An 18,720-nucleotide genomic window follows, 5' to 3' on the forward strand; every position below is an offset into this window, starting at 1 on the left:
GGAGCGGTACGAAAGAAAATCCGCTCCCACGATGGCGCAAATCTGATTAAGACACATCGGTTTTCCCCCTTTCCATACCATTCTGCCTGTGTCTGTGCCTACTTTGATACAATGCAAATCTTTTAATGTATTTAAACAATCGCATAGACACGCACGTCTGAAAGGGGTCCGACTGAAACAGTCTAAGGTTGGGAGAAAGTGCTCAACTAACATTGAGAATGGCGATTTGCAAATCGACGCCACGCAGAAAATAGGATTTAGACAGCCCTAACATTGAGGTGTAGATGGACTGTAAGGTTCTAAAACCTCACGTGGTTCAGGTTTCAGCCATCACAATCAATCCGATACTTCGATCTCCAATAAGGCCTTTCACAACGAAGCAGCAGCGTAGATGGCGGTGGTTGGTTTAAAGGAAGGTCGAATTCTTACGCTGCAACAAAAGGATCAAAAAGTTGTAGCTTTGAAAAGGATATAGTAGGTTCCATTCCGTTGAAGGACATATCGGCGGAGGTGCAGTCGGAGTTGCGATCGTTGACATCCATCGACGCTCTGATATGTCCGTAGTCCGGTGAGTTGCCGTGATGGGCCGCCAGCAGGGCCGGATGCAGCATCGTCGGCGGGTGGGGTAGTGGCGGGGAATCGCGCGGGTCCAGCATGCCGTTGATGCCGGGCGGGCTCGACGACACCTTCATGTGGTGGAACTGCGACGGCTGTGGACCGTGCGGCCCACCGTGCGGACCGTGCGGATTGAAGAAGGGGCTGTAGGGCGAAAAGACTTGCGACTCGTGCAGCGATGGGTTCGGAATCGCAACCGAGGTAGGCAGTGAGACGGGCAGCATCGACGAGGCGGCCCCGTGGAAGGACGACCTCGGCGACTTGCAGTCCGTGGGTGTTGTCGGACCGGTCGGTTGTCCGGTCGGACCGCCCGACTGGCTGCTGAACGGGGAAGGCTGCGTTTGCTGCTGCTGGGCCGGGATCGATTGCTGCGAGGCAACCTGCGATTGGGACTGCTGCTGCTGCTGTTGCTGCTGCTGTTGCCCGCTCAGGTTGTTATTGTTTTTGCTGCAGCTGTTGTTGTTGTTGTTGTTGTTGCTGCTGTTGTTGTTGCTCCCCAGACCGCTCCCGTGACAGCTATTTGCTCCACCCAGCGGAAGCTGCTGCTGCGACTGCGATTGCTGCTGCGATGACGGCTGCTGCTGCTGCTGCTGCTGTTGTTGAGATTGTTGTTGTGAATCAACTTGCACCTGATTCGAGGACGGAATAATGCCATCCTGAGCAAGAATTCTACTCACTGTTCGTGGTGTAATGCGCGTGTCGGTCACCTTATGTCGCTTCTTTTTCGGCGTCACCACAAGGCTGAGCGCCTCGTTCTGCTCGGGATTGTGCTCGCGGGGTTCCGGCGGTGGCAGACAGAACGGGTTCACCTGGCTGGCCGTCCCGAGGGCCTGGTTCATCGAGTTGTAGAGCGCGGCCGCCGCGACCGGATTGATGTTCTGTGGCGTTTTCGATGTTTGGAACATAGCTGTAGAAGGAGAAGGACGTACATGAGGAGGCATACCGATCGTGTTCATACTGGCCGCGGCAGCGGCGAGCTGTTGCTGCTGTTGCTGGCCACCCTTCGGGTCGTGCGTCGATCCCGCCGCCGGTACGTGCATGGCGGGCAGTGGCGGCATCGCGGGAAAGGAACTCCCGTTCAGCCGTGGTCCGGCACACTGCTGCTGCTGCTGGCCGCAGTTGCCGTTGCCGGTGGGCGCGGACATACCCACCACCGGTACCGGACCCACCACGCTCGGGCCCATCGGCAGGGGTGCGTTGTTAAGATTAGGTGTACTTAGCATAGGTGCGTTACCTGATTGACTGGCGTTACCGATGCTGCCGCTGCGGTCCGGCTGGCTGATCTTGGTGCGCGGTGACTTGCGGTCCAGCAGCTGCGAGGCCATCAGCAGATCCTTGTTTAGCTGCTCGGCCGCTGCGGCCGCCGCCTCCGACTGCTTGCCCAGAAACCGTCGCTGATGCACGAACCGCGTCACGATCGAATCGACCAGATTCGACAGCGAGGCCGTGATCTCCGTCTTCAGCACGTCCGCCAGCCCTTCGAGATCGGTGCCGGACATGGGACCGACCGAGGCGGCGCTCGACCGCATCATGTTCAGCCGGTTCGTCAGATCGGACGGTATGGATGATCCCTTCGGCATGGCAGGGATGTGGCCACCCATCGCGCTCGATGCCACATGGTTGGCCGTCTGCGGCACTGTTTGCATGGGGACGTGTGTTGGCGACAGTTGTTGCGATTGCACTGGTGGATGTTGCTGCTGCTGCTGCTGCTGAGCGACAGAGTGCGGCGGAAGCGGTGCATTCGGCGGCATGGACTGCACCAATCCACAGGGTTGCTGTGCGGGCTGTGGATGGGGCGGCGAATGCTGCTGGTGCTGGGTCTGTGGATGTTGAACAGGCGATTGTAGCAGTGCCTGGGAAGTTTGATTTTGTGCTTGAGGTTGCTGCTGGTGCGGCATAGTTACCTGCGATTGTATTACCTGCGATACGCCGCTGCCGGAATTCCGGTCCGGCAAAAGTGCCGCGTGTTGCTGTTGCTGCTGCTGCTGCTGCTGCGATGGCGGCATAATCTGCTGCTGTTGAAGCGATTGCTGCTGTTGCTGCTGCTGCTGCTGCTGGTGCTGGAGCAACTGCTGGTTGGAAGCCTGCAGATTCCGTTCCACCTGTTCCGCCTTCACTAGCCGCGCTTCCTGCTCGAGGAACAGCTTCTGGTACATGGCGGCCGCATTGCTCATCTGCTGACTGTGCTGCGGCGTTTGCTGCTGACCGATCGCGTCGTGCGGCATCGCTGCCGCGGCCGCTGCCGCCTGTTGCATGTGCTGCAGAAACGGATGCGTCCCATTGAAGCCGCCCGTCTGCAGGGGGTGCGTCGAGGGCAGAGCGTTGTGCAGCTTGGCCGACATCATCTTGCTCATCATCTGCAGCATGCTGGAAGCATCGGCGGCCGCTGCCGCTGCGGCAGCCGCGGCTGCCGTATTCGACTGACCCTTCGCTCCGGCCACATCCTTGACCGAGGTCGACGCCGACAGGTGCGGCTTTTCCGGCGATAGGTCCGGCGCACTCACGTCATCCTCCATGATGTCGCTGGAGGAGCTGTCGTCTACCACCTCCTGCGTGGTATCCGACTGTTGCTCCATGCGCGAGCACAATTGCACATACTTCTGCTGCATCTCGGCCAGCTGCTCCTGCATCGAGCGGAGCTGCGACTTAAGTACGTCCTTTTCCACCCGCTTCTGATGGATGTGGGGCGTCGTTACCGTCTCCACCAGATCGTCATCATCGTCGGTCGTGGTCGGATCGGTAACGGGCGTGGAGGTACTGTTGGCGGCTGCTGCCGCTGCCGCGGCCGCCGCACTGCTGCTCAGCATGAAGTTCTGCAGCGTCAGCCCGAGATTGAGACCGGCCGCTGCCGCAGCCGCGTATCGCTCGGCCGCACTATTGTCGTGCTGCTGCGGATGGTACAGCTTGCGCTTTTTGCACCCATTCACCTGCGGCTGGGACAGAATCGCAGGGCTGGCGCGCATCGACGACACAATGTTTTCCACCCGGGCACGCTTCATGTTGAGCGCTTCCGGTTCGGCCCGGCTCGCCACAATGCCACTGCCCGGCGTTGGCGTCCGCTCGTCCCGATCCTTGTCATCGAGACAGCAGTCGTCCAGGTCCATCATCTCCTGCTTCGTGATGAGACCGCCGGGACTGGCGCCACCGGTGGAGGACGCCGGCGATGGTACGGTTTCGTCCACCTCGTCCGGCAGCGACGCCACCAGCTCGTCGATCACATCGCTCTTCTCCTGCTTGGGATTGATCGTTTCCACCCCGCCGGAACTTCCACCATTCGCTAAACGGCAAACGTCCGCGGACGTGCCCAGCAGATCATCACATTTCGTACTATCACTAGCGCCGTGGGTCGCTTTCGCATTTTGATTATTGCCGTTTGCCGCCCGGTGCTTCGAAGCGGACGAAGCACCCGTACCACTGGCACCCTTCACCGTCACCACCTCACCCGCGTCGCCCAGGTCGCACCCGTTCACGATCGCGCCGAGGCTGTTCTCACTGATTTTGCTCACGTCGAAGATCGCGTGGTTGCTGTTGTGGTTGTTGTTCTTGCTACCGATCACATTGTTGTTGTCCGGCGATATCCGGCCACCGCTCTGGTTGCCCTGGATCGTCGCGCGCAGCTCGTGATCGAGAGCCATCAGGTCCTTCTTGCCCTGCAAGATGTTGCGCAACATGTGGTGCGCCAGCTCGCTCGTGGCTGGTGGTGTTGTAGAGTCACCGTCAAGGTCTATAACACCACCGAGGCCGTTACTGCACGAACCGTCCACTGCACTGTTGTTGTTGTTGTTGTTGTTGCCGGTGGTGGCCACGTTCCGACTGCCCGACTTGGGCGCACTCGTAGCACTGCCACTGTCGCCGCCACCGTTGCCGCCACCATTGTTCTCACCGTTGGTATTCGCTAGCGCATTGCTGCTGCTGTTGCTACTGTTGCTGCTGCTGCTGCTAGTGCTGCTGCTGCTGCTACTACTGTTGCTGCTCGTACTGCTCGAGCTGCTGCTGCGCCGGTTCGAGCCCATCGTCACATCCGACACCGACACCGTCGCACTGTTACTCTTGCCGTTCTTGGCACACTTCGTCGCACTGTCACCGGTGCCGCTGTGGTTGCTGTTCGGATTGTTGTTGCCGCCGGTATGATTACTGGCGCTCGTATTGTTATTGTTCGTGTTGGTATTGTTGTTGTTCAGATTCGTCACACTTTCGAACCCGAGCTTGGCGGAGTTTGGCACCGCAACACCAACACCACCACCACCACCACCACCACTGGCACCGTTCACACCACTGTCTGCCACAGTAAGTCCACAGTCGCCGCTGCTTACGCCGTTGTTGATGCTGCCGGCCACACTGCTGCTGATACTGGCCGCGGCAGCCTCGATCGCCGATAGCATGCTAATCGTGTCCGGATCGGTCGCGTCCTGGGCCTGCTTCACTTGTCTGCCGAGCAGTTCGTTAAGCATCTTGCTGGCGGCCGCCGGTCCGTAACCGCCGGGACCGAAAAGTCCGCTGAAATGTTGCTGCTGCGCCTGGCTAAAAATAGCCCCGTATAGACCGCTGCTCATGAAGGACGGCCGCGAACTGAAGCTGGGTATCGAGGAGTAGCTGTTTCTTGGCTCGCCCGCGTCTACGCGCTGTCTGCTTCGCTTGCCGTTGCTGTTGCTCCCGTTGCTGCTGCTGTTGCTGTTGCTGCCGTTACTGCTGTTGATCGTCACTGTGTTGGTAGGGTTGTTCTTTAGCAACTTATCGACGTACAAACCGAAAGAATCAGAGTCTTCCTCCGATGACATCATAAGCAGGGAGCCTGCAGTTCACGAACACGACGGCGACGGCGATGCCGACGACGACGACGACGACGACGACGACGGCCGCGACGAGGACGACGATGGTGGCGGTGGCAGCGGCGGCGACGACGTCGAAGATAACCACCCCTGAAAATTGGACCGCTTTCCAGCAGGTGGGGGAATCGTTCCCCGCCCTGTTGCCAGCGTCGTCACGCACACTACCAACGGTTCGTGTCGCTGCGAGCGCGTGGTCTTTGTTCTGCGCACGGCAATTCCTTAGCGTCGTCTTTTTCGTACTGCTGCACGAGCAGCCCCCTCCAATTTCCGAACGGTCGCTTAACCCGGCCTTAGCTTTCCCCTTCCATGGCATGGACCTGCACGGGACACACACACACACACGATTATGCGTTTCGGGAAGGGAAAAGCAGAAAACACAAGAAAGAGAATCAAAAACCGACGAAAACGGGAGCGGAAAAATCGAACAAAAGGAACGAGAAAAACGAGAGTTAGTTATTGCTATGCTTATGCTTTTATGCTCTGCTGCTGCTGCTGTTTATGCTACGTGCTACGTACTACACTGCAAGTACGCCAGAACTACCAGAGGCACACGAATGCTACCCTTTTTTTCTGCTGCGACGAATGAGGCATCTTCGGACTTCAGTTGGGCTGCAAAAAGTATCAATATTCCCGATTCGATGCGATCATGTTTCGTGAGTCTTGAATCGAGCTGTAAACTATTGGAAAAAACATGAAGAATTTAGGTTCAGATTCTGTAAATTCTGCTAACGCTTAAACGTTTCACGGAACGGTATGGCGCTACGCAAAAAGGTGCGAACGAGAAAGGGCCAATGTTTTGCTGCTGGTTCTTTCACCCCTAAGTTCGTCCTGCGCCCGGCCAGATGGAGATGCGGCCCGACCGATCGAAGACGTGTGCGCTTCCCTTCCTTTACAATGCAGGGAAAATAAATTACCACGCTGCACACCTGGAACTTTGCCCATACCCGGCCCAACACATACACATCCTCATCCGGACGCGTTCAATGCGAACGGTTTTTGAATGTGCCCCGATGTCCTGCTGGCCCGATGTTGGAACGTCGAACAGTGAAGAAGGAAGAGAAACCAACGGCAAGGACGCTGCATCCATTCACAAGGGGCTTTTTGTTTGGTTTGGGAATCGTTTCCTTCCCAATCGTCGGAGTCAGCTGTTTGCTGCCGGATGGATGCTGCAGTTACCCCGGCGCCTTCTAATTACGCTCCAATGGTTGACAGATAAATATCAATTTAGCAGCGAGCGTGGAGCAACTTAATTACTCGCGGCGCGGGGTGGCAATACGCCACAGAAAAACCACTCAACGCTTTAGTGATCGAATGCTCCTGCACATTCGCTATTCGCATCTGTTCTCACAACGCCCCGATAAACCGATAAACTAAGAATGTTTATACCGTTCATCCTCCTTCCCCGGGGGCCCAAAACTCATCAAAAACATTCGTAAATTGGATAATAAAATGCTGTCCATCCCTCGCTCGATCACTCGCTGACAAGTTGGTGTTCGGGCATCTTGATGCACCGTCGTGCAGGCGCGTACATTTGCGTACGCGGGAGACGCGCAAGACGTGCTGCTGGTAATCGCGTCTTGACGCTTTCTGGACTGTATCAAAGCGGTATTCTTGGCGGTTAACGAGATTGACGCCTAATGATATCATCACTGTTGCGGACGTGGCCTGTGGACGCAATTCTTCACACCCTCCAGAAGACATCCGGAGGGTGGGTGAGGGTGGGGGGCGAGTAATTGTCAATTGGTTTCGAAGACGATTCGAGTGGACAACTTTTTTATTAGTGAGGTCACTTTGAGCATTGTTTGAGTAATTGCGCTGATCAGTTTGCACATACGCCAGACCGTCAACGTTAATCAAAAGTTGAGCTCTCGCAGCACGCCCAACCACACGACGCTGTCTCATTGTCGTGGAAAGGTGTCCAAACGAACAGGGGCTTTTTTGAAGAAAAAAAGTCGTTACTGCCGTGATAAGTTGCGAGTGCGAGAAGTAAGAAAGTTAAAGGCCCCGGGAAACGACCGTTACAAATCCACGCTTGGCTGAACTTGGGAGTAATGCGCTTGCAGTGGACGTAGCGGCTGTCACACACGCACACACGAAAGGTGCATTATCGGGCCATGAAGCAAACAAAAAGAAAGCGATTTTCTTGAAGACGTTAGAAGGGGGTCGCAACGTCTTGAAGAAGTTCGCTATGCTCCGGTACATGTTAAGGGGTCGGAATCGCATTCCCCCGGGGGTTCGGAATACCTGAGCAACTCGCATATGGCACACCGCACAAGGGGTGAACCAGCGCTGAAGGAGTTGTTGGACTCGACAGCGGAAATAGAATAATTGCTCCGCTTGTTCCATATGGCTTGTGCCCGTACGTGGCGCACACGCGAGGTTTGGTCCGAAAACGGTTGTCCCCGAGGGTGGTTTCTTCATCTGAATGTCAACGGTTTCCTTCTTTTATTTTTGATAGTGCGATTCACCAACCGCCACACACCGACTTATCTCGGAGGCTTTCCTCGGTTGATGTTATTTTCCCTTTGGCAAACTCCCAGCACTGCAATCATATTTCAGTGGTTTCGTCCGCTTCCTTTCAGCACCCGGGGATGGAGGGTGACGAGGACGCCTTACGAATAGTAGGCGATTGTGTTTTATTTTCCCATATTTGATTCCGAACGGAATGAAGAGTTGGAATGCAGTCAAACGCAAAAACACAATGTTTCGTCGAGGTGGAGACGAACTTGAGACCACTGCGAAACTTCTACCGCACACTCCGCGTCAGCACTTGTGCGTCTTCCTTTTCGGGGGGTCCTTCCGTACGAGCACAATGGGCCCGGCCCATTCAAAGGCCCCGGGTAAAGCCAGGGAGTTCGTTACCCATTTTGGGCAAACGATATCTTCCGATCGGTACCTCGGGAGCTCGGGATGCTTGTTGCGGTTGAAGATGTTACCGGGTATGTAAACGACTGGTTTTGGAGTGTGTCTTGCCTTTTGCGCACTGTTCACACTCTTCACCCTCATCGCCTCACCCTCATCGTCGCATGAGGAGCATTCGACGGTGTGTAATATGATGATCCTCTCCGGAAGTGCTGATTATTATTAATTCTCCCACAAGAAGACGGCGACGGAACGCAACAAACAAAAAAAAACGACAGGGTAAGCGAATCGAAGAGACACTTTCGCCCCAAACCGCAAACGAGGTGGAGGACGAGGCTCGCGGCCGTACGGTACCGTGCGAAAGGAAGTATCATGGCTGAGAGCTGTCTCCTTCCGCTCGGAAGGAGGCGATAGTGTGCGAATCTGCCAGGGATTTTTGCGTTCTTGCGAGTGTGAACGAACGGATTTTTCGGACGGTTTTACACTTGTTGAGAAGTAAAAAACGAATTGCCTTCAGAATTCAGACCCCCTTCTCGGGTCGGGGTCATTTTTCTTTCAACCAAACAATATTTCAACTTTCAAAATATTATGCTGGTTGGTCTAGTACGGACACTGGACACTGCAGTGCGCAGTGCATCTTGTGCAATTAGACCGTACACATGTACAGGCGTGTTCCTTTGCTAAACAAAAAACACATGGTCGTCATGGTCGTTACCGCAAACAATTATCAATTAGAGCTAATTAAATGCCGACCGGCCGGGATTTATTTGGCAGCGAAGGCGACATTTACTGGAGATTTCTGTACATGCGCCACTCGGTGTATGTACATTCTGATGCTGCCTAGTTACACCCCTTTTGGCTCGTTATGTTGTGCGCAAGCAAGTGCACTTACTGCGCCTCAATGCGTCGCGTTTTGTGCTGGTCCACACTGTCAGTACAAATCTTCAAGTTCAATTAGGCTCAATTGGAAGGAAGCGTGACAGATTTTCGGGGTTTCCTTGTTTGTGTCTTCATCCTTGCTCCGTCTCCGGTGCACTTCCTTTCACGCGCTGCCAATTGGAGACAGAGTTGTGGCCCCTTTTTTATTAATCATAATGTGTGCCGTGTACTGGGTACATGAGTTCACTTCCAGCTAGACATTTTACTCGTTTTGTAGTTTAAATCTGTTCTCTAAGTTTGATGGAGAATTGTTCTACGTAAAATCCCATTAATATTCAGCATTTTTCCCTAAATCCAGCACAAAATCAAAATGCAAACCTATCTGAGTTAAGATCGATTTTTTAAATAAAAGCACCAAAAGGAAAAAAAGGCATTGCCCAACCCTTTCCTTCATTTTCCTTCAAAAAACCCAACCACACGGAAACGACTTCACGGGCGAAGTTTACCATTACCGGCGCATCTCCCCTGGTTCTTGATTGGTACATGGATGTCTTGCGTACGGGCTTCCTTGCTATCGTCTTTCGGCTGGAGGTTAAGGATTTTTAATGCATCAAACACGAACCCATCTCGAATGAGGGAGTTGTGGGGAATGTGGGAGTCGCACGGCGCAAGGGCACTGATACAATGCAAATGCAGTTCGCTCCGATGCGAATACGACGCAGCAGCAGGATTCACCGTGTGCAAAACAGTCAGTAAATGGGACGATGGCGAAAGGATTGCGAAAAAAAACGGGACTACCGTGCAGCGTACCGTCCGCTATCGACATTCACCCTCCCCAACGGGCAACGGGAACTTTGATCGACTTTGTGACTTACCACCGGGCCCTGAGTGATTCGCAACGACGTTTTCCCTGCTTTGTGTGACGGCAAGAAGGCGAGCAGCAGAATGAAGAAAAAAAAGGTATGATCCTCCGTTGCGGAAATCATCCAAAGATTGCACATTGCTGGAGAAGCGAGTAATTAAAACTCATAAGTTCATTCTGCACGGTTTATTCATCACATCTACTCGTACTCGCCGTATTTATCGTTCCCGGCTTTTTCCCGGTGGTATCCCGGCCCAGCACCCGACGTCTCGTCCTGCACGTCGTTTGTCCTTGCTGTCGGGCGTCTATCTCTGCGTCTTCTTTGCCTCATAATCTCTACTTAGTCGTTGTGCCGACTGTTGAATGTATAGCCACCACCATCACCATCACTAGCAGCAGCTCCATTCCGGATATAAATGCACCTCTTCAGAGGGAACGATATGTTGGCAGGATATCTCACCGAGCTCAGCGGCTCACTGCTGCTCTCATTACATGCGGAGAAGCGATATCTTGGTGGGAGGCCGATAGGTGGGAGGACGTAAGAAATGCAACCGTCGGCAGAAAGCAAGAAAAGCCCGAAGGAAATTATTGCATCGCTGACTGGTTGGTTGCAGTGGGCGCACAACTCCCCACGCCGGGCGAACCGAACGAACGGGGGAGGGCAAGAGTGCAATGGCAATAATACGGAATGCGCCATCTTCACACACACACACACCCTTCGTGTTCCCCGAGGCCTTCTTAGCGGTGGCGGTCGGAAGTGGCAACAGAGCAGAAAGAAACGTGGCCAAACCGAGATGGTAAATATGCACAAGTTCTTCCAGTTCTATTTGAGTTGAATCTTTTGCGGGCTCTGGTTATCAACATTTCAGCACACGTCTCAACCGAACCGAGCCATTAATATGGTCGTCCTCCCCGTTGTGCCTCGTGGCTTCCTTCCCTTCCCCATCATCATCATCCCAGGTTCTTTTCATTCATCCTGCAGGCGTCGTTCGTGTGCTGGTGAGAAAGGAATCCCTAAGCCATTCATATGAGGTTTCTTATGCAACCGAAGCAAATAGCTCGTATCCTCGGACATCAGCACCATTTCCGCCGAGTTCTCCACGTATTTACTCAAGGCAAGGCGCAAACCGCCGCTTCCCTACCGGAGCGTGGGGCTCCATGAAAAGCGGATTTTCTTTCCTACCGAGCCGGTTTTCGTTTTTTGGAGCATCTTTTGCGCCATTTTTCTTGCGCTGTGATGGCATGCACGTGGGAAAGTCTCGGCGCTTGCGGTGCGGTTCTTGTGCGGCCGCCTGCATGTGTCTGCCCCACGCGAAACAATGATTATAACGATGAACTTTGTTAATGTGTTCGTGTTTACGTTCATTTCAACCTTATTTACATTCGGTTAGGAGCTGTGAAACGGTCGCTTTGAGCGCGGGAAATGGGAGGGAAAATTGTAAACAGTTGTCGCATTAAATGTCTGCTAGTATTACCGTGCCGGAAATGGAGCGCGCTAGTAGCGTGATGCTGATTTGCATTTATTTCTCCATAGTGGGGAGTACTTGCAACATGTATCAATTTGTTGGTTTGTTCAATCAAACCATTTTCTGATTAAATTTTATCAAAAAAAATATATTTAAAAGCTAAAACTTTAATGATTTTCCCCCTTTAATCCGGTGGACACAAGAAGGAGCAGCATGCAAAATTCGCTTCCAAGTATTAAGCTTTTTTTTTTGTTTATTCTCCCGGATGCACTGTTCTGCATTTTTACGCCACCAAATCATCATCGTCTCCCGGCGCGTAATAGATGCAGCAGAAAAATTGCAAATGCCATCTCAGCCATGCAAAATCGCACCAAACCCAACTCGTAATGATTCCACCGATTCCGATGTGGGGCCACAGATGGAAAATACACTTTTGAGGTTTTACTTCTGTTTTCCTGGGAGTCTGGGAGTGTTTTACATTGCAGCCCAAACAGAGCGAAAACAAAAATGCTGTGGCTGTTTAGTGGCGTGGTGATCGTGCCGGGGACGCTCAAGGAGCAGGATGCGTTGGTTTGTATTGGATAATCGGGTCCTATCGGGCTTCGTCGCATCAGCGTCGAAGAAGTGGAAAAATGAAAATGCATATTCCTCGCGCTTCTGCTCCCCTTTCTCCTCTCGTAGGACACACAACAAAAAACAAACTGCAACCGTAGCGAATTCGTTGGTCAGGAATTGAGGAAACTCCATTTCTTTCTTCCACCATTTTCGCCGCCCCGCTTTCGGCCGCTTTACGGGCAAGGGAATTTTTATATAAATGTTTATATATACACACACCTTCTGCTGCCACCACCGCCACCGGCAGCAAACATTTGCATTATTAAAGAGTGTCGCGGTCATGTCACGGGGATCTCGGCCTGTCACATCCGGTCACTGTTTTGCACCGGGTGGCACCGTTTCGTTGCATACTGCTTCGTTTATCACACCGAACTGTCCTTCGGATTCGGACGCCCTGGCACTGCACAGCCACCGATAACAATGCAAATAGGCGGCACGGTGTCGTGGCAAACCGGACGGTGCAAAACGTCCGTGGATGTGGATATTGCCTTCGGCTAGTGTAAGGAGAAACAGAAGCTCAACGCTCAGTGCGATGGCCGAGGAGATAAATGCCATTGTCTTGTGTAATTATTTCCTTAACGTGGCACCCAGGCACCAGTTCGGTCGGCGATAATCGTGTTTGAAATGGTCGTCTTGCCATGTATGATGTGCGCCATTTCAATCAACACAGCTCCACATCCTTGAACTAATGAGATGGGTAGATAATGAAAATGCATATTTTATTACCAACCAAAAAAAAAAACACGAACGGGCCCACAGCACACCTTCATCAAGGGTGCCCTCAAGACACAACTCCGGGTGCGACCGTGATTTATTTCAGCATATTTTTTGTCTTTGGAATCAAACACACACACAGGAGTTGGTAAAAAATATTGATTTTAACTCTTCTCCTGCTTCTGCCCCCTTCACCCCCCTCCCACTCCCCCATACTCCCTCCATGCCCTCCATTCACCTTTTTTTTGTTTCAAGTTGTTGCAGCAGTTGATGAAAATTCAACCCGTTCACTTGTTGGAAAATCGTGTGGAAAGGGGCGATGGTTTTCCACCCGTTTTTTTGTTGTTGCTGTTGTTGTTGTTTGATTGCAAGGAAAAAAAAGCGAGTTGGATCAACCTATTGAGGAACCCCCGTCTTTTGCGGCGAGTTTCCTCGAGAGGAGCAAAACTCCGCCGACGGTATTTCCTTCAGAACCGACAAGACAAAGACAATTTTTGGGTGGAAACGCTGTGTGTGTGTGTGTGTGTGTGTGTTGAGGAAAACTGGAAAATGAAATGAAAAAGAAAATGCAAGAAGAAACCCCCGATGAGTATATGAGCGGCGGGATGGAAGAGTTCTACTTCAACAGCACGCACCAGAGGTCGGCGTGGTCGGAGTGGTGACGAGAGACCATAACCAAGTACGTAATGCAAGCGCTGTTTGAGCAGTGAAGAAAATTAATACAAAGCCGGAACAGATTCGCAGCGTGCGCAGCAGAAACGGAGGGGTCCAACCGTTACCCCTTTTTGGGCCCCTTTTTCGCTGATGACTTCTGAAGATGAAACGCATGAAAACATAAAATTTGCCAAAGCCCCGTGTACGTACATTGTGTGCGCATCCGGGGCTCTTTTACGTTATTATGTTTTCGGGGTGGGGGGTGGGGGAGGATCTCGGCCGTCTTTGTCTCGCCCGAAATCCTGTTAGCCGTGGTTGGGTTTTGTCTTGCGAGCGAGCAAGGCACTCGGCGACTCGGGATCATCATCGGGTCTAGTAGGCGCTGCTATTTTGAATCAGGGTGTAGGGTAGCGTCATGGCATGGCGCGCGGGGTATTTGCATGTGGTCTTAGTCGGCAAATTATGCAATCCCTTCGCAGGGGTGTACCGGACGACGCGTCTTACATTGGGAGTTTCTTTTCGCATTGCGCATAAGAAATGATTTGTCACGCACCGGCACCGGCTTGAAGAGAGCGAAGTGCAGGAAACCTGTATGTGTGTGTGGGTCGGTACAAGTGCATCATACCACCATAAGCAAAGGCGGTACGATGTAGCCCTGTGCATCTTTGTGCATAACCTCCTTGAGAGCGTATTTAATGAGTTTGCTTCTAGCGTGTGTACTGCGGCGTACTTGGAGTGTTCCGATGTGAGCACCATCCAAGCAATGAAGTACGGATTTTCCTCAAACTTTACCCTCCCGAAACAAACGAAAAAAAAAGCCAAAACACACAATTTTTTGTTCACTGCGGTACGCTGGTCCGCTAGCAAAACTGATGTCTTAAGCTGAGCCGCATAAACTTTTGCATATGCAATACACATTATTGCTCCGTTGAGTCAACACACGGCGAATTAACAACATAATGCACATTTGATAGTACTCTGCTGGCGAATGTTTTAATTTTCATCCCGACATGCCACGGTCGGCTACACACACACCCACACACGCACACGCAAAAAGTGCATCGTCTGGATGCACGATGCAGTTTTAGCAGCTGTTTGTTTGATTTATTTTTCTATTTTTCAGTTCCACACAACGAAAAAAAACGGCAAAAACTCTACTTTGAGCTGTTGTGCATATCTTTGGTCGGATGATGGTTGTTGTTTGGTGTGTTTTTTACTTTTTCGTTGAATAACGATTAAAATTTTCGTCTAGCCAACTGACGTCGATGCATCGTAAACCGTACGCTTTGCTGCTTTACCGACCGACACAAAGTAGCTGGTTGGGTCGGTGGCTCACTTTCAAATGCCTCTTCTGTGTCTGTGTTTCCCTCCTTTGCCCACCCACAGCGGTGCATCGATCAGCAGTACGGGCTCTAAAATGAGTAAAAGTTATGTGCAAAAGGTGCATTTTCGTTTTCATTTGCGAAAATATAAAAATCACATATTAAGCAATAATGAACCATGGCAGGGGTTGACTTGACTGCAATCGGCGGGAGGTGGGTGCAGTGAACGCGATGGTCCCGCGGCAGATAAGGACCATTATTTGATTCTTCCAGTCAGCCATTCCCGAGGGGTGGGAGGAAAAAGGAAGCAACAAAAAATTAAGGAACCATCAAATTCAGGCTCAGGTTGTGGCTGCCGAGCAGGGAAGGATGCCCTTTTTCCTATGCAGCGCACGGAGATAGTACGGATCCGTTTTGTCTGCACAGGACCGTACGCCGCTGTATGCACTTTTGGCGTAGTGTTGTTGAAACAAACGCGAGCAAAACAACAGCGAAAATTATCCCATACGCCGCAGAATGGAAAAAGGAAGACTATCGGAGTTTTCGGGCGTTCAGTTTTTCGAGGTGTGATTAAGGAAGGAAATGAGTTGCCGTTGGTGCAGGTTTTTTTTTGTTTTTTCGACGAAAGAGTCCAGGTTTGCGTTTCTGTGTGCGGCTTGCTAGCTCACGGATGCAGAACGGGTGTACGGAAAGAAAGTAAGGGACTCTTGGGTCCCTTCACACTGCTGCTGGCCGTAACTGACGCGTAACCAACTCGGTCGAAGCCGTTGACGTAAGATGATGAGTAGCGTGCTTTTGACGCTACTTTAAACTTCCTTCTTAAAGACAGTGAGGTGAAACAGCAAAAAAAGCGACATCGACTCCTCAAGAAGTGTTCTTTTCCTCTGGAAATGCGATCTCTTTTCGATGAGTCATTCCGTAGTGTGTCTAATTCGCGGGCAGATATGCCCTGAATGTGGAATTAATCAACCGGACCGCATGCACTCCCAAGGAACGCATTTCCGAAAAGGTCACACGACAGCAGAACGGCTTGGTGTGAAAATGGTGAACATTCGCCGATTCACATGAGTCATGCACTCATGCGGCAGCAGCAGCAGCAGCAGAACGATTAATTAATTTGCATCTTGATGCATCTCGTGGACAGTGTTCCCAACAACCGTTCCTTGATTAACGAAACCGTATCATGTGTGCCCCGGCCACTTGGCGCAAAACTCGGAAACGCCGCCCGGCTGAATGAATCGCCAAGTTTAATTGAAGTACACTGCGCACTGCGCGAGCTTACGCAAGCAACTCGCACAAAGTTCCCCCGGAGGGGACTCGAAGCGGTCCCGATATGGATCTCTTATGGGAACGGAGATGAAGGTGCGGGTCGGTCCGAAGGAAAGGATTCAAATTTCTCACCAAGCTCCAGGAAGCCGGAAATGGCATTGGTTCGGTGGGGCGGATATGGGGGCGCTTCTCAGAGAAAGAGGCAAGACCTCAATCCGCCGGTTCATCCGGGGCCAAATCTGTAGCAGGCGAAAGAATCGTTCCGAAACGGGTGCAACCCTAGTGGGTGCGCGGTCAATTGCACCATTGCGAGGTGGGATTGCGGCTCACACCGCTCCCAGGCTGGCCCTTCTGCAGGGGCATCGTGAGAGCTCCAGCAATTGAACGCGTACGCGCACCCGACGACGACGACGATGTTCAGGATGGTGTAAGCAAACGACCAATTGACGGATTAGCCCGACGGTGGAAGAATGTGGAAGCATTTTGCTGCCGTTGTTTTTGTTGTCGTATCTGTTTATCTGTCCAGTTTCCCGCGCATATTGAGTACGCTTGGAGCAATTTCATCAATTGCTTGTTCCGTTCTGAGTTTCCCCGTGGTGGAGGAGAATTTGTGGCCAGGAAGTTGAAGAAGCAGAAGAAGTCAGCAATCGAACATATTTTCTGATAAATGTGTACGGCCATAAGAGAGCAGCGAAAGTCGACGGCCTACTCGACGAGGGCCTCAAAAGGTATGCTGCTCATATGGTGTCTCGCGCGGACCCGGAAGATGGATTATTGAAAAATTGAGCAACGCTCATCGGGAACGGCGTGCATATGTGTTTTGAACAGCATTACTTTCCAGAAGGCAGACAGACAACTCCGTCCATCAAAGAACGAGCAATTAATGCTCGTAAAATGGTTTAAACAGCTCATCAAGCAGAGACCTGGAGTGCTCACCAAACGGTGTTGAAGTTCAAGCGGTGCGTTCGTGGGTCATTAGAGTGGCCGAGCGGTGCGGTTGCAGCCATCTTAAAGGAAAAATTGATTACGAAGGACTCACACGATACACTCGATCGGTCATCAAAATATGCATCCATCGTGCGCTGTCTTGAGTTCGGATTGACGGTTGCCATGGTTACGGTTCAGTAGATAAATGACAAGTTCAAGAGAGACGGTTTCGCGTCACTGCTGATGAGGTAGATCTTCACATTGGAAATAGAAAGTTACGCACATTTGGTCGGTGTGTCTTGTAAATGGACATGGGTCATTCCGTTTCTGAGCGTTGTACGATACGGGGGATTTCGTGCTAAGTGTCGACGCGGTTCCGGTCCGAATCGGGGGCGTCTAGCAGATCTCCTTATCGATACCAGATGGCTCTGTTGTACTTGTTCGAAGCAAACTTCGAGCATCGTGCTGTGTTTCAGCCTCTAGCCTCTATTATCTTACACGTTTCTCGAGAACAGTCAGCGGGTATATGCGCAGCGAAAGAAACGCTACTGTTGACGCTCGGGATAAAGAAGTGGGCGTTTTTGGACAGTGACAGTCATCTTCCCAACAGAGTCACCGATCCGATATCGAACGCTTCACATTCTTTTCAAACAGAGCAAATGTGTCTCAAATGTTCAGCACGCGCTGAACCGCAAGTGCACTCATAATTCGCTAACGTTCTTTCGCTTAAAAACTAAATCGGGTGGTGGAAATTCCACGGAACGTCACCATGATGGCAGGAAATAGTAAAACATCGTCCTCGTTCGCGTTTATGCGATCAAAGCATTTACAAATCATTTTATCGGATTTACAAAAAACTGCATTGAAATAAAAGTTGTCACTGCGACGGTTTCAGAATCCCGCTCCAGCAAGCGTTGCTTTGAAGAATTTGCTCGCGCTTTTTATGAAGTTGAATCGTCGACGGGTAAGCGCTTTTTTAAAAATTCGACGATAGAATATCAATTTGGTGGAAAATGTATTTTGAAATTGTGATAGAATATTCTAAAAAACTATATTTCAAACATTGATGTTATAAAGTTGAAATGAATCAAACATCAACTTTATGAACAATTTTGTTATATTTTTGTTGTATAATGTTTAAAGCACCATGTCCATAACAACATTCCGGTCCCGTAAAAAGCTTAATTAAACTCCCCAGTGCGTGAAGAAAAACTAATTTAACCGATTGTTTAAAACTTGCCCGTGTTCCACCGCAATAGCGCAACCAATCCAATGCTAACAAAGACGCGTCGCCCTACGCATGGATTGTGTGGGGATTTTGTACTATTCGTACTAGCCCATCTTCTATGCGCATGTTTACCTTACTAGGGCCCTAAAGCCTGGGAGTACAAGCTGGGCTCCGTGTATCGAATCGCCCCATAGCAACGAAAAGGGCGTCCATGGGACAAAATGGGACGTTGGTGGGTGGGACACACAAACACACTCGTACATATTCACACAGGCACAGGCCCATGTGAGGGGGGGTACAATTGCGTACTAAAAACTTGATAAAGCCTTGCAGGCATTAATCCTATTTTCTGCTGCTCGACCATGCGTGCGTATCCACCGCTCGAATCCACCGAAATCTCAAAGCCTTTCCGTCTGGGCAGTGAAACATAAATGCATATCGAATGCACTCGAATGCAGTTGGCAAAAAAACGGCACAC

The 18,720-nt window shown here is 51.4% G+C and overlaps 1 protein-coding gene across 9 annotated transcripts in view; it reads right to left on the bottom strand.

Moving 5' to 3' along the window:
• Positions 1–18,720, bottom strand: part of LOC128310132 (homeobox protein prospero) — an 80,836-nt gene that overhangs the window by 9,189 nt on the left and 52,927 nt on the right. For 4 of the 9 annotated variants that reach the window (XM_053046687.1, XM_053046689.1, XM_053046686.1 and 1 more), the window contains exon 3: positions 430–5,761. In XM_053046687.1, coding sequence (XP_052902647.1) covers positions 430–5,396 — 4,967 coding nt within the window. In that variant the 5' untranslated portion in view covers positions 5,397–5,761. The remainder of the gene's footprint in view (positions 1–429; positions 5,762–18,720) is intronic. The other 5 variants (XM_053046693.1, XM_053046691.1, XM_053046694.1 and 2 more) reach the window with 5 other exon arrangements.

Source organism: Anopheles moucheti, chromosome 2, assembly GCF_943734755.1.
Source record: "Anopheles moucheti chromosome 2, idAnoMoucSN_F20_07, whole genome shotgun sequence".
Lineage (NCBI taxonomy): Eukaryota > Metazoa > Arthropoda > Insecta > Diptera > Culicidae > Anopheles > Anopheles moucheti.